Genomic DNA, 16,286 nt, shown 5'->3' on the forward strand with positions numbered 1-16,286 from the left:
AAAGATCATCTTTTATGAGTGCATCGAAATCCCTCAACATAATGTTAAACGCCTATAACTCTTGTTTTTCGACTTATTTTTTCTATTTCTACTTCAACTTCACACATAACTTTTAATTTTTTTCTTTTCGCTCGTTACTCTTACTTCGTTGAGTATAATTGACAAAGCCTGGTGAAGGTCTTTATCCAAGAAAGAGTCACATTTCACGGATAAAGACCTTCCCCAAGCTCTAGCAATAACTTTCTTCTCCATTCCTGCTATCGTCTATATCTTCTATACACATTTTTCTGGGGCGTACCCACCTCTTTCTGCCCTTGGCCCTCCCAGTTTTCCTATATATATATAAAATATCATATAGATAGCTGTATAGACATATTACAAAAGAAAACACTTTGACAATTTATTTATTTATACTTCGTTACCATAACATACAAAATCATATATATAAAAAAAACAACATGTTACATAAGTTATTAGGCAACGGGCGGCCTTATCGCTAACAAGCGATTTCTTTCTTCAACCCTTATATGGAACAATATATATTAAAGAACAAACATTATATTGATAAACAAAACATTCGAAACAGAAAACATTAGTCAATTAAGTAATAGATATAAAGAAAACTAAAATTAAAGTTTATCTTTAAAGTTCATTTTTGTGTCTGCATCTACAGGGTGTCCCAAAAGTCGACGTCAAGTCGAAAAAAGTAATAAATCTAATCATAAAAAAGAAACTGTCTATTTTACTTATTTGCGTCCGTATGTCATAAGCGTCACTATCCATCTCGCTCACATTTTATGGAATGTCTCTCTCCATCTTATTTAAACCACGCTGTGGTCATTAGGAACGTTTTGGGTGCGCTAGAATCATTTGTTGTAATTTCAAAGAGATTGTTAAAAACAGACTTTGTTTAACAAAAAAAAATTCTTATGGCCGATCTAAGAAATAATGGAGTCATTGTTATACCGCTGTAGAATCCTCATTAAATGCGCTAACTTTTAAAGCTACTTGCCAAACTGGAGTAATACATTTGTTTTTCAGGACGATCAGTTGAAGTAGTGCGAAAATTAATTTTAAAAACTTGGTACGGTATAAAATGACATTTTCCTACAAGTTGGAGTGATCGGCACAGGGTTTAGGGTCATAGGTACATACATAAAGCACTATTCGGGATGACGTAAGAGAAAAAAAATTGGCAAAAAGTAAATATTTGTAACAACAGGAATGAAAAAACTGTCACATAGTGTACATTTTCTGGAATAAAAGGAAAATATCCATAACCATATATTTTTCTGATAACTGGTGTGGCATTACCTATGAGAAAATTTCGACTAGACGTCGACTTTTGGGACACCCTGTATATGTCCCACCGATTACCATATCTATCTTAGAGCTTCTATTACTTTTCACCTTATATTTTTTTTTTTTTTTTATTTCATACACAGTTTATTACGTAACTCTTTCTAATTAAGAAGTAACTATTTCGTAATGTATATCGTAAAGAGCAATAAGCTTTCAAACCACAATAGTAATGAAAAGCTTAATTCATTAATGCTATACAAAACCCAAAGCTAAGTTATCTTAGAGAATTTCATTTTGTTTTGGAAAAAAACTTCAATTCACCCGCTTCCATATAAACTTTGGATTGCGTTTCGCATATCAACTAGGTTTTCTTAAAGCGTTGCTTCGCAGATATAAGAAAACAGCGCACACAAGTTTCCGTCATAAACTCGTGTGCACCTTTCTGAATATTAATGAGATTATTAGGGAACAAATCTGTGTGTACTTGAGGTACTTTTACTTATTTAGTCCCGCCACAAAATTACAGACAAATTCAATGACATTCAATGATAATTTTAAGGCAGTTAGTGATCAGGTTTGGGCGGGGTATTTAAGACACACATAACAACAGTTCGATCGAAATCAAATCGTGTTAAATTTGACACATTTTTACGATTATAATCGTAGTCGAGAGAGACTTAGAGGAAATGAATTAACACAACTTAATCTAAATGAAAAATCACTGTGTGTTAAGTGTTGTCTGTTCTAATATTATTTTTAAAGCCACATCGTATAAAATACTATATTTACAGTAAATGTTACAATCCTTACTTTAAGTACATGATAATGATGGTGAGCAATAATATTTTACTAGAATGTTTTTTAGCAAAATCTAACTTGTAAAATAGCTGAAGATAAGCACTTATAATTGATGAACCCACTACCAAATATTTCAAACTCTGGATAAGTGGTATTTATTCTGTTATATTCACGAAGAATTCAAATGTGCCTGCACTCTTAGGTTGAAAAGGAATTTGGAAAACTCTACTAATTTTGAACCTACATTATATAAACAGTTTTACAGAATTAGATTGCCTAAATTACTAATGAAATCTTCATAATCCATACATAGATAGCCATAGACACAATACATACTATAATCTCTGCAACGTATGGAATGCAAAATAATTTCGCGGTTACGTCATCTGTGGACAAAGTTTTATGAAAATAACATTTATGTATTGCGTGATGCACGTATAAAGCACACAGTGAAATTCTGTATGGCTTATAAAGTGATTTTGTGAAGTATTCTCTCGTCCAGGCTCGCGTTATAATTACGGTAATGTTCACACTCGTGCGCTGTATCGCGCCTAGAGGGCTCAGCATAATCGTGTTATTGAATTACTTGTAACTGCAGTTTCCGTATACAATTTTGCAGGTATTGTATGAATACAGATTTAAGGTAAAAATTGTTGTTTCATAAGTATTAAGGGGATTAATTCCGGGGCAGTGTTGGCCTAGTGGATTCAGCGTGCGAAACTCATCCCTGAGGTCGTAGGCTCGATCCCTGGCAGTGCACCAATGGACTTTCTTTCTATGTGCGCATTTAACATTAGCTCGAACGGTGAAAGAAAACATTGTGAGGAATCCGGCTTGCCTTAGACCCAAAAAGTCGACGGCGTGCATCAGGCACAGAAGGTTGATCACCTACTTGCCTATTAGATTAACAAATGATCATGAAACAGATATATAAATTTGAGGCCCAGACCTAAAAAGGTTGTAGCGTTATTGTTCTTTTTTTAATATTTTTCATTTACGTCAATAGAAGATCCATTAATGCGCGAATAGCGAACCAAATCTAATTTTGTTTTATTTTTCTTTGTAAATACTTAAAAAAGTATTCCTAACCTTTCACTACTATTATGTTTAAGTAAATATCTAAATTGAGTTTAATAAATGCTCTTTCTGTAAGTTTCATTATTTCTATTCACTTTTTGCAATATTATGTATGATGAATTTTAAGTACAAAACAGTATTAAATATTTTTTGTTTATTGGTTATCAATACTATAATTTTAAATAACCCCAGACCTTGTGTTTTCTTTGCTCAACGAATAAGTATCGCAATACAGCGAGGAAAAAGTTTCTGCCAGTATTTTAATACACCAAATTTACAAAAAAGGTAGAAAATATATTTTTCAAAACTACGAATTGCCTAGAAAGAAAAAGTCCATATTGTATAAAATGAGGCAGCATAAGAACTTTGTTATAATTCATTGGGTACGTGTGACGAAACAGGTTTCAATTTAAATGGGTACAATCAATAAGCGGGGCTTATCACATTCATTCGGGCGGGATAAATGCCATGTATTTTAAATCTGCTATACAAATTGTCCTATTGTTATGCGCGACCTGTAACAAATACCTTTGTTTCATTCGATACAATCACTTTCCATTTATTGCTCTTTCTCACTTCGATAAGCTACGCGTCCATTGTCTATTGTTGATTTTTAATAACCGTTGCAGGTGAATTTGCAGTGTAAATAAAAATGCAATCAAATATTTCACTCTGTGAATGAATCCTCGTGGAACGGATACAAAGAAGCTCGATGGGAAAGACTGTCGCAGTTATGCGGTGAAGTTAGCAACAAATAAATGTAAATGATTGGTTTTATAACGCAATTGATTATAAAAATAATATATTTGTTAATCAACAATAGTAGTATTTCATTCTCGTCGAATGAAAGCAACAAGGATGTTTCTTGTTCCGTAAAGATAGGAACAATATCAGGCAGTAAAGATGACATTTTGGTTTGTATCAGTCTCAGAGTGTCCCAGGACCCTATCAATTGCGTACATGTGATTTCACTCAATTTTTGAAAATGACACGCCCTCACCGTACGGAGGGAGGCATTACTCAAACGACAGATTATAATACAAAACATTGATCATGTCTGGAGTTTTACGTTACAATTATTGCAGAAAAAAAATTACTTAATCTGGAGACCGCATTTGTAAATATTTTGCGGGCATTTTATTGCAATTTAAAATAAATGTCGGTTATTTTTCCTACATTTTCGTTGTTATCCTTGCTATCAAATATTTTTTCTTATTAGCTTTCAGTACAGGACTAAACTCAAAATCCTAATGCAATGAACTTAAAAAGGCCTTTATTTGCGACGAAAAAGATACCTTAGATGTAACCGTGTTATTACAAAAGAACTGCACAAAAATTTAAATAAAACTATCAATTTATAATACTACTATGTCATAACATTGTAAAAACCTTTAGCGTAAAAACTCCTTTCCAAACACACAATACCTTTAAAATCCCCATCATTTTCCATATGAAATTGGATATATTATTTCTGGGAACACTAGTACCCTAAGAAGTACCCTTTTATATAGATACAACATGGAATAAACACAGTGTTCTCTGTATTAGTTTGCTCTGTGGTCGGCTAGTATCGTCAATTGTATTCAATATTTCCTTCCCCACAAACGTAATATATTTTCAATTTTCAACGTTCCGCTCTCGGTTTTTGACTTTTAATACGATTTATCGTCACAAAACTGTATTTTTATGTACCGTGTAATAACTACTATCGAATTGCGGTTGTTGTAAGTGAAATCATTTTTCATAAAACTTTTACAGTTGATTCTTTCTTCTTCGTGTCCTGTATCATTCAATCATTTCTCTTTCAAATGCAACTTTGAGTATATGTTTATTGGATTTGTGTATAATTTGAAACACTTGAGGATTTACGTTTAATCTCTTATATATATTTTTTTCTATCTACATAATTCACATATATCTCTTTGGATGTAAAACATAACAGACATGTGCCTAGTGGAAATTATATAAAATTATTTATACGATTTTTTTTGTAATTAAGAAATTACTTGACCTATTTAATTAGTAAAGCTAGAGTTTAAAGTATGAATAAAACATTATTGATTTCTCAATTTTGGGATTATTAATTATTTTAAAGAGAACAAAGGGTCGAAGGCGATAAAATTTGTTGAGGGTCCATACGATACATCATAAAATTATATGAAAGTCAAACGCAGGAAACTGAGAGGTGAACAGAGCACAGAAATTTATTACCGTGTGTTCTCGATGGCCATTGTGAAAAATCAACTTCGCCTGAAACGCTTTATTAGTGACTATTTAAGCTCTAAATAGAACTTAAAAGCTTGTGCAATTTTTGTGAATTTTTTATAGAATAACTTTTTTTTTATCGGATGATACCAATTATTTTTCAATTATTATTTAATTAAAATTAATTTGTAACTTATGAAATTTGCAATATGAAAAGTGCAAAGAATCTTTAGTCATGAAAATCAACAGGATTGGTATAATTTTAAACTTTTTAGAAAGGTTTTGTGACAAGTTTAAATTCTAAACTATGATTAGTTAATCATAGTCACGTAATTCTGTTTGTTGTAAAAGTGGAGAGAAGTTGTTGTAACAGTTACAACAAAAAAATAATTGTTTTGGAATTAACTATTACATGTGTTATGGAAGGGCTAGGAACTCACTCACTCATGTCAGAGGCATTTTTTAAAAGAGTTCCTTAATCTCACACATTTTTTTTTATTAAAACCATTAACGGATTTAATTCCTAAACGAATTCGACATTTAAAATTTATTTCTATTAACATTTTTGCGATACGAAATAGGTAACATAAAATTGTCATTGGATAGCGTCTTTACGGAGTCGTTCAGTTAGAAATACCTTTTGCAGCGCTGGGAAAAATCTGTTCTCGTCTTACGGCGTCATTTGGAATCAGTATCCGTGAAATTTGTCGCGGTTGCCAGCGTGAAGTTACTTTTCTAGGATGCATCTAAAGGAACTGTGAGACGCGATGCGTTATAAACGAGGATTTTCGTTTGACGTATTGTTATTTGTGATGATATATGGGAATGGCTAAATGGAAATGCGAACATAACACGCGGAAGCATTGGAACAACGTAAATATAGGAATACGCGAAACAAATGAAGGTGCCGCGTAATATATTTTTATGTAACTGAATTTACAATTATTCAATAAAATTGATTAATAATATTAAACGAGGAAGATTCTTACACTCTTACAAAATTATCCAGCGTTTAATTTTAACTACCAATATTAGTAGTTGCTTCAGCTTGCGACTCTTAGAGGTCGTAGATTCGCTGTGGACCAATAACCTTTCTTTCTCTGTGCGCATTTAACATTCGCTCGAATGGTGATGGAAAACATCGTGAGGAAACCGGCTTGAGTTAGACTCAAAAAGTCGGAGTGTGTCAGGAGGCTGATCACTTAGATTCCTATTAGGTTGTCAAATTATCATGTAACAGATACAGAAATTTGAGGCCTGGACCTAAAGAGGTAATTTTTTTTATGTTAATGATACCCCTTTTATAAATAAAAACGTTTCTTTACTAACATAATTAGTATAAAGTTATTTTAGAATGAAAACATATCAAATAAACACTTTCCGATATTATGGTTACATTCCGATACCATCTTGCCAATTTTGTTTGTAGCATATGTAACCTGTTGAGATCTTTGGCGAGTGTCCAATGAAATTGATCAGTTTAAGTACTTCCTAGATAATAGTTATACATCTTCGCTGCCATATTCTTGGGCGATAAAAAAGTTAGCAAAAGTGGGGTATCTATACACGATCTATCTGTATTTAGCATCCACCTATGGCACTTTTTTCGCTAAAAGTTTAATCAATATTTGTGTGTGTGGTCTTCAGCGAATCTTTTCCTGCAAATAAAGCTTCGTAGATGTCGTCAATGCTTTTGAGAGAGAGATAATTTAATGGACGGCTCTGAGTGACTTAGTTGTACGACAGTACATTTAAGAAACAATGTTTGCTTTGGACCTCACAAGAGTGGCTAACTTTTGTTAGGTTTAATTTAACATTTTTGTACTTACATAAAGCACCCAGTCCTTAGGGCTGTGTGCATTGGTGCCGCAGATGTAGAGTCGTGATCCATCACCCATTGGCTGGATGACACGGATATGATTCCGACAGTCGAAATGCTGAAAAAGATATAATAAACATTATGAACAAAGATATTAAAAGAAAGTATTTTTTTCTGTTATAGTTTTCATTGCAAATCGTGTTTGTAAGTTTTAAAAAAACATGGTTCGAAACATAATATAACAATTGAGAGTAATGATCTCATTACAGAGCGGCAATTTTACTTTTAATTACATTACTAATACTACTTTATGTCATCCAATCACAATTCTACATGTGTGTGGACTGACGGAGAAAATTAGTTTCAATCTCTCGTCCGACCGCAATAACCACATTCCATTAGTAAGTATGTTGCTTTTGAAATATAGCAAAATATAGCCAAATACAGTTGAAAACAAAACAAAATAATGTTATGTTTAAACTAAACACTCTTAAAATTTCAGAACGCGCTCAGCAATATGACGGACTGTTCAATCGTGTTGACTGATTAAGAAGGCCGTTGAACATTGAACAAAGAAACTGAATATTCATTCGTAAATTCACTTATATATTGAAATTATTTTAAGCATCATTTTGTTCACTAAAACGAACAACGCACACTCCTGTCACACGGAATATTAATGTCCCGTTCAATATTTATGTTGAACGCAAATTTACATAATCACGGCCAGTGAGCGTTCGCCCACTCTTCTGAATTACTATTATTCCAATAAAATTTTCGATGCATCGAATATGTGTGGTTCCTTCATTACGGCGTTTTATCGCGCTGGATTGTCACATCAGCATAATGCTCCGCAAAAGTATAGCTAATACTCATTTTGCGAAACGTAATCCCAGTTAGTAGTTTTCCCGTTCGTGTGAAAATAAACAATTAGGCCGAGTTCTTTGTTCGCTCGTAAAAACTTGCGCCACACTTTCAGCCTAGCGGAGGTAACTTTGCGAGAGATTGTTCTAAAGTAATTATCGGATTAATATAGTCGAAGCGATTCGTTGTACTGACGCGCGCAAAAGTGTTTTACGTTCGGAAACAATCAGAATTAAGAGAACAATCAGAGGCTCACGTCGGAGTTTCTTTTAACGGTACTTAGCCGGGCGCTCGCATAACTTCGAACTAATGCTTTGGATTGGTCCATTTTGTTAATTATTCGCCACTTTGTAAGTCGATTTACGACAATGATTCTCTTTTTTACTGAGTGGTTTTTAAGTCGAACTAATATATCCATAATGTCTTTGGGGATACCTTTGAAATGTTTAAATTGTTAATGTGATTGTACATTTATGTACAGTTCAAAATAAAACAAATAAATTATAGGTTAGAACATCTGTTGGAAGAAATAATAAATTACGATTACATAAGTGTATTTTAATATCAAAGAATGTATAAAGCCGTAAAAAGCGAATATAATTGATATTAAAGTAAATTTAAAAGATCCTTGACGCAAAAGGCTTTTAATGAAGCCTTTTATCCCACGATTTTCCCAGATACGATCACAAAGAGCAGTGACTTAAAACAACAAGAAGAGTGTCGAATGGCCAACAGTTCTCGCCAACGGCGTTTCCCAGCCTTTTTCATGTAACGTCGTGTTTAGAGAAGGGAAAACTCGTACACAGCGAAACTTTGATTATAGCTTTCAAGGAGTGGATGTTTTCGCGATCGAGGTGAGATATTTGGGTATAATTCTTTTTTACAACCAACTTTTATACTAATAAAAGAATTTATTTTTTCGTCCCGAAACGAGCGGGTAGCATGTGGTCTATAGCTTTTCTTGCAATAGAAAAGTTTCGACTTTTATTTGCTTTCGGCTATATTTTGTGGATGTTTGAAGTTGCCTTTAGTTTTATCCCGAATTGTGAGTATTGCGGAACGTTTTTATTGGAAGTCATAGAATAGATTTAGAAAACTTTTATTTGGTTACTTTTTTAATTGAATTTTATTTAAGTTCTTATTTTAAATTGAATGTTAAATATAATTAAAAAAAAATGCTAAATCAATATATTAAACATGTTAATTTTCTAAATATATATAACAATAAATAATAACAAAGCTTTATTATATATTTCAAAAGTAAATCGTTAATTGCCATTTTTACGCTTCAATATTTTAAACATATACATTGTAAGCAAATTTTCAATAGACAAGAGTTAGTATTCAAGGGAAAGATTTATATATAAAATCTTTATATATTGTAGTTCAAAGTTTCATTACATCATATATACGCTTACGTATTTTAATGCGGTTAAATGCAGGCAAGAGCTAGCAATAAAATATTAGCAAGAACAATAACTCATAGGTCGAGGTACCCACGTCCGCCCAATCTCCAGAACCAGGGTGTAACAGAAATAAAACAAATATTGCTCCTACGTCGCGATTGTAAATCAAAATTAACGGCCTTAATATAGCGAGTAGAGCTTTAAGCTCCCGCAATGAAATATGCGCCTCCCGCCGCTCACCGTTAAAAATGAGATTAAATCTTGATGGAAATAGTGTTAGTTACGTGCATTTTACCGAATATGCACTTAATTGAACGAATAACTTTAGTAGATCTTATATATATCTAATTTTATTTAACTTAATTGTACAAATGGCGCCGTGATTACCTGCGTTGCTATGGTGTGTAATGCAGTATAAAAATCGAAGACATCAAGCTGAAAATTCTGAACCAGTCTATAAAACAGAACGACTAACAAACATAAGAAATTCTATGCCCTAGACCCATCTAGGGTACAACCCTTTGGATTATAATTATTTACTTTCATTCCAAAATGAACGATGATGAACTTTCCTGTTTTATTATTACAATATTACCGATGTCATATAAGGGTACATAGTACACACTCATTTAGAATTTATTCAGTTTAGTTATATGTCCAAGCGTAAACAAAATATAAATAAATTAATGTTAACCATATTTTATTGTCGCTCCATTAGATTGACATTTGTAAATTAATGACCGTAAGTTACACATGAAACCATTTTTTCAGTTTTTTACTATTGTTTTGACTACATAATAGAATAGTTTAATTTTAAAAGCAAGACAAACCGCAAAGAAGAATAATAACACAAAAAGCTAAATAAAATAGTAGAAGACAAGGTTCAAAGGGCAACTTTCTGTTAAAAGCAGTTTCTTCCAGACTAGACGTAATAATTGTAATTAAAAACTTACCTTAAAGCAAATAGATAAGCAATAATATAAAAAAATGTAGTTACTGCATTTTGTTAACGTAAATGTAATACTCAATTTCTAATTACCTCTGATTTCCCTTTTGACACACACTGCGCCACGTTACTGGGCTCCAAATTGATCGCGTCTCTCTGAAACAAGCAGGGTTTGTTCTTAAGAAGTAATTAAACTAACAAGTTAATTCCAATAGGAGTAGTTATTAGGAACTGGATTTAAATTGCCTTTATTTAAACGAAAGATATATAAGACGTACAAGAAACATTTACTAATAAGCGAATTAGTATTATATTTAGAGTCAAGAAAATTCGATACATATTTAGTATCTGGATACAAGCACGGTATAAAAAAAACTGGCGTTTAAAGAGAGTAGCGGAATTATTACTACCAGTTCTTGTTCGTTCTAAATCCCTTTTTAGAACTGAATATAAATTTACAATCATTATTTTTTATTTAATAAAAATGCAAAGTAATGTACATGAATATAACTTCATTTATTTATTAATAATTCGTACTATTAATAATTTATTAATAATTCATACCTCACAATGTGATGCGCTGATGTTGTTCATGTTAAGTCGATATAATCGGTCCCTGAAACAAAAACATAAAATATAAATCCTCCATTTTTAAAAGTATTTTTGCTAATACTGTAATTCAATGTGAATTGTTCAATATTACTTTATACCTAAATGTACAGTTTTTAAGGTGTTATGGGATTTTAACATTATATAAAACAAATTAGCAAACAAGTAAGCTAGAAAAATACAAAACTAAAATATATTAAACTAAATCTTATAATTAACTTAATTAAACAAATGTGGGCGACAGAAGGATTTTGGTTTATCCTATAAAAACCTATTATATGTGGTAATGTTTAGCACATAAATTACTAATTAGAAAAAACATACCCCTCAACACTGTTATAACCGAAATACTCCGAAATTATACATCACACAAGACAATTTATGTCTCAAAAACGTCCAATACACGGCAATCACCGCCCTTGTCTCATCGTTTTGTCCCTGCCCTCATCCTATTATAAATGGTTTCGTTTCTTAGTATGTTATGTATGTTATTACTGTATATGTATACTAGCTGCCCCCGCGAACTTCGTTTCTCCTTAATGTGGTTTTAGTTAGCCTTAATACCGTGACACAAAAGAATAATTTCACTGTATTATCGTCACTATAATTTGAATTTGATTTACACTTCGGTCTAAGTGACACGTGGATAGCTAACACCAAAAATTAAAAAAAGTAGAAATAATTGAATTTCACGGTATTTCGTTTACTACAAAATAAATTTAATTTATACTTTAGCCTCAATAACACGTGGTAATCATGATATTGAATTGTAGCTTATATGACACGTTTGTGGGTTTACCATAGCAGTGCCATCTATTGATTACTTACTCAATCCAGTCAAAAAGTATCGACATCTGTTAGAGTCTTTTGGAGTTAACAGATAATTGTGACTGTCAATCAATTATAGACAAATAATTTGCAATAGAATAAAATTGCAACTATAATAAAAGATCTAAGCTATCCTATCTCTTAAGTTAGACCAGACTGCTCACGGTGTGCTAATTTAATTTAAAATCGGCTAAGTAGTTTAGGTGTCCATCGCGGACAAACATCGTGACAGGTGATTGATATATATTAAGATGAATAAACTTACATTGCGCCAACGTAGAGTGCATCACGCTTTGTGTCGACAAACAAAGTTCTGTAGTAGAGAGTCCCACATGAGAATTCGCGTACATGATCTGTGGACAAAAATCATAATATTTAATTAATTTATAAAAAAACTTCACACAATGAGATTTTATTCCAGTTTGCAAGTCTAAACATTTTTATTAAATATATGTTATGTACGTCTACGTATACATTTTAACTGTATTATTATTTAATTTATCTCTTAGATAAGTCACCATAAGTTTGAGTAAAAATATTGTCTGATAGCAGGGTTGGCCAGGCTTGTGCACGCATCTCAACCCCGAGGTCGTGTATTCTAATTTAATATTCATCAATGAACTTGTCTTACTATGTCCAATTAATATTCGCTCTAACGGTGAAATAAAGCCAATCTAACCAGATAACCTTAGATTTCATAGTCGACGCCTTGTATACTTATTTATTAAGACAAAAACAATAATGAAACAATTAAAGAAATTTGAAGACATTTAGGATATTTAAATAAAATTAAAACCCATTTTATTTTGATCTAAATTCCACATTCAATATGATCATTTAAATCACGCCTCAATGTTTCCAATTCAAACAGCAATGCAAATTCATTTACCGTTTATTGCATTCACAAAAGTTAAAAGTCAATTTGTAACAACGTTTACAGTTTTGATATCATTTTTTTATTGCCACGTATAAAGACACGCACGATATCCACTATGCATCAGCTACGTTTGCAAGCAATAACAATCACAACAAACCGACTAAAACGAAAAGTGAACGAATAACTACGGACTGCAAATGTACGTGACTCGGCCATAAATATTTTCCCGCTAACGTACGTGCATAAACAACTTGATTGAAAGACTTTAAATATTGATAAACTGCGGGGGTGAAACGTTTTTGTAGACTACCAAGTAGGTGTAATAAACATATAACGTCAATACAGTAATTCTCTAGATCAGGCGTGACAAAAGAGAATGTAACTTAAACTACAATCTAGCCTATACAATAATTATGTGGCTAGTATATAAGATTATGTTGACTAAAGTTTCTACAATACTAGCGAATAGCATAAACTAAGTTAATGTTTATCGAGAGTAGTGTTTTATAATGTTCGTATGTCCGAGATACCGCACTTACACTTATATTCACTACAATAGGTTTATTAACTCAAAAGGTTTAGTTCTCTTTGGGCGTCTTGTTACTGTTGTATCAAGAAGTTAGATTGCCTCAACAATCACGTGGTTATTGTGCGAATAAACGCATAAAATGTGTATTTGCGGTTAGCGGTATTTGATTTTGATTAAATAATCAAAGTGCAAGTTCACTTTTAAAATTAGTAAATTGTTAGACATATATGTTTCCGGGTTGTTTGCAAACAAAATCCTACTTTTTGACACACAGGGGTCATTGTTTGCGATAAGAATCGGTTTTCTGAATCTTTTACTAAGATCGCCAATATTGAATTGGAATTACGTGAATAAAAATTTAAAAAACTTGCTAAAAGTACTAACATGAATGAATCTGATGTATATATATATATTCTTTTTTTTCACTTTCATTACTTCAGAGCAAAGTGTAAAAAATATTATTACGGACAGAAATATTATTATCCAGAATAGAAGTAGTAGATTAGACAGTAATGGATAATATTAAACGGATCTAATATAAGAGTCCATCCTCATTCTGTTCCTTTTTTTTAATAGAGACTCTTCCGCTGTAGGGTTTAAGTGCACAGCCGCTATTTACAGATTGAAGATGGCGTCTTGTAGATAATACTAGTGACCACAGAGCTGGTACTTTTCCCGCTCAACGAATAAGTATCGCTACACAGCGGGGAAATGCTGCCACAGAGTCCTTTTTAATTTTCAATTTATACATTTTATTTTTTATTATTATTTCTAAGTAGGTTAAGAAAATTTTAAATACTGTATATTTTATTGCTATGTTTAGTTTTTAATAAATGAGATTCATATTAGATAGTTGATGTGTACTTTTGTCTAGCAGATATTTTTGACATATCTACATTTACTTCATTTTTAGCAACATTAGGAATACTTTCTTGTTCAACTAAATAACATCGAAATAAGTCAGGTGAAAATTGTGTTTACAGTAGTGAATATTATGTTCTTTGTAAATACTCTTCAGAGTGTGAAGTTTAAAAAAACCAAACACCGACACGGCGTAAGACGTCTTCGGGCGGAAGACTTTTCAATGTGTTCACCTATTTGCGTCTCGAGAATACATTTTTCACGAAGGCAGCCATCACTGTCTCTAGTAGACGGTTCTTGAATATATTCACTAAAAGCAATATGAAAACGGCGAGTTATTTCTAATGTTAAGGTTTTTATTTTGACCTTTTTTTATTATGCCGTTAACAATTTTGAGGAAGTGTTATTATGGAATATGTTGTGTTAAATCTGCGTTTTACAAAAGAAAGTTCTTATCATCCTTTTACATTTAATAAACAGATATATAACTCGACGACTGGTTTACACTTATACTTGTAATTTATGTAAAAAAATGACCAGAAAACATAACAGATTTAAAAAGTTTGGTCCCCGTGGCAGAGTACCTTTAACAGGCAGCTTTTTCTCGCTTTACTGCGATTATTATTCGTTCAGTGAGGAAAGAACGACCTATCACCGGTACTATATACTAGGTAGAAACTGAAATCTTTAATTAGCGCCTGTTCACTTGAACCCCATGGCCCAAGAGGTACTCACAAGAGATACTCCAAAAGGAACAAAATCGAAGTTGGAAAGTCATAAAATATTTGAGCCGTTTGTTATGAGCTCTAATTGCAATCGTTAATACAGATATATACACGACGTTACTTTCTAAGTAAAATATATTGAAACTAAATAATATATATGGTCTAATAAACTTTTTAGAATACGTTATATTCTATAAAATAATGTATCATTTATGATTGATTATAAAGCTTTATACTACATTTTGTCCGCGTCTATTACGCAGCCTTGAGATTTTATATCAAAATCATTATGATTAAATAAATATACTACGCTTCACTACAAGGGAAAACAGTACTGGAAGTTTGACTCAAGTTAATAATAACGGGTTTGTAAGCTTACCTAACAAAAAATAGCACCGTTGACAATGTTTCGATGTAAATGAAGTTTGAATAGAGTATGTGATGCAGACGTGGGAATGGTGCAGGTGCGAATTCAGAAATCAGTATTGCAGAGAGACGCCGTTGGGACTTCACTGCAACCTTGTTGTATCACCAATTTACATACGTGAGTTTAAAGTTTCGTAGCCTGTAAAAGTGTTCTGACACGTTGATTGGGAGTGTTGAAGTTTTATGTGAGTTATGAAACCTTTACTTATTCAAAGATTTTGCCGAAATGGTTAGTTTTATATATAGCGTGAATAATGCACACTATTGGGAGTAAGCATTGGCGAAGTTTTTTTATTTCAAATGTGGTAGTAATCTTTTTAAGTACGAATTGCCATTTACGATACATTATTCAGTCGTAATAAAAACCTATACTTATTTATTTATCTATTACAGATATACATACATTATCGTTAGTTTATACATTAAATATACTCAATAAATTAATGGAAAAAGTCTTTTGAAAATATCTAGTATCGCTAAGAGCATAAATATATATAGGCAATCAGCCTTCTGTGCCTGACACACGCCATCAACTTTTCGGGTCTGAGGCAAGCCGGTTTCCTGACGATGTTCTCCTTCACCGTTTGAGCTAGTGCTAAATGAGCACATAGAAAGAGAGCCCATTGGTGCAAAGCCAAGGATCGAATCTCAGGGATTGTATGTATATGGATGTGTATGTATGACATACAGTCTACGCATTACGTATTGTGGCCGGCAACTAACATAACTTTATTTCATATTCTCCAACATTCCAACATAAATATCAAAGACCATTCTTATTTGAATAAATACAGCTGATCATAGTCATCCGCCATCTTGTTTTTCAATAGGACTCGTGGTAAGTTAATTTAAAAAAAAAGGTTTAAAGTCGTAGAACCTTCGCCAATACTACGCGACCCGTAAACAAATGTATAAATTGAATAACTTGGTGTATATTTCAAAGCGTAACTATAATTATCGTCAGTAAATGTTATATCAAGATGTACACGCAATGCTTTACACGACATTTTTTCT

At 32.3% G+C, this 16,286-nt stretch overlaps 1 protein-coding gene across 4 annotated transcripts in view; it reads right to left on the reverse strand.

The window, feature by feature from the left end:
- Positions 1-16,286, reverse strand: part of LOC123715019 (semaphorin-2A) — a 347,042-nt gene that overhangs the window by 37,061 nt on the left and 293,695 nt on the right. For all 4 annotated transcript variants that reach the window (XM_045669800.1, XM_045669797.1, XM_045669798.1 and 1 more), the window contains 4 exons: positions 12,120-12,207; positions 10,982-11,033; positions 10,511-10,573; positions 7,212-7,319 (listed from right to left, as the gene is read on the reverse strand). In XM_045669800.1, the coding sequence (XP_045525756.1) occupies positions 7,212-7,319; positions 10,511-10,573; positions 10,982-11,033; positions 12,120-12,207 (311 nt within the window). The remainder of the gene's footprint in view (positions 1-7,211; positions 7,320-10,510; positions 10,574-10,981; positions 11,034-12,119; positions 12,208-16,286) is intronic.

This window comes from Pieris brassicae, chromosome 10, assembly GCF_905147105.1.
Source record: "Pieris brassicae chromosome 10, ilPieBrab1.1, whole genome shotgun sequence".
NCBI lineage: Eukaryota > Metazoa > Arthropoda > Insecta > Lepidoptera > Pieridae > Pieris > Pieris brassicae.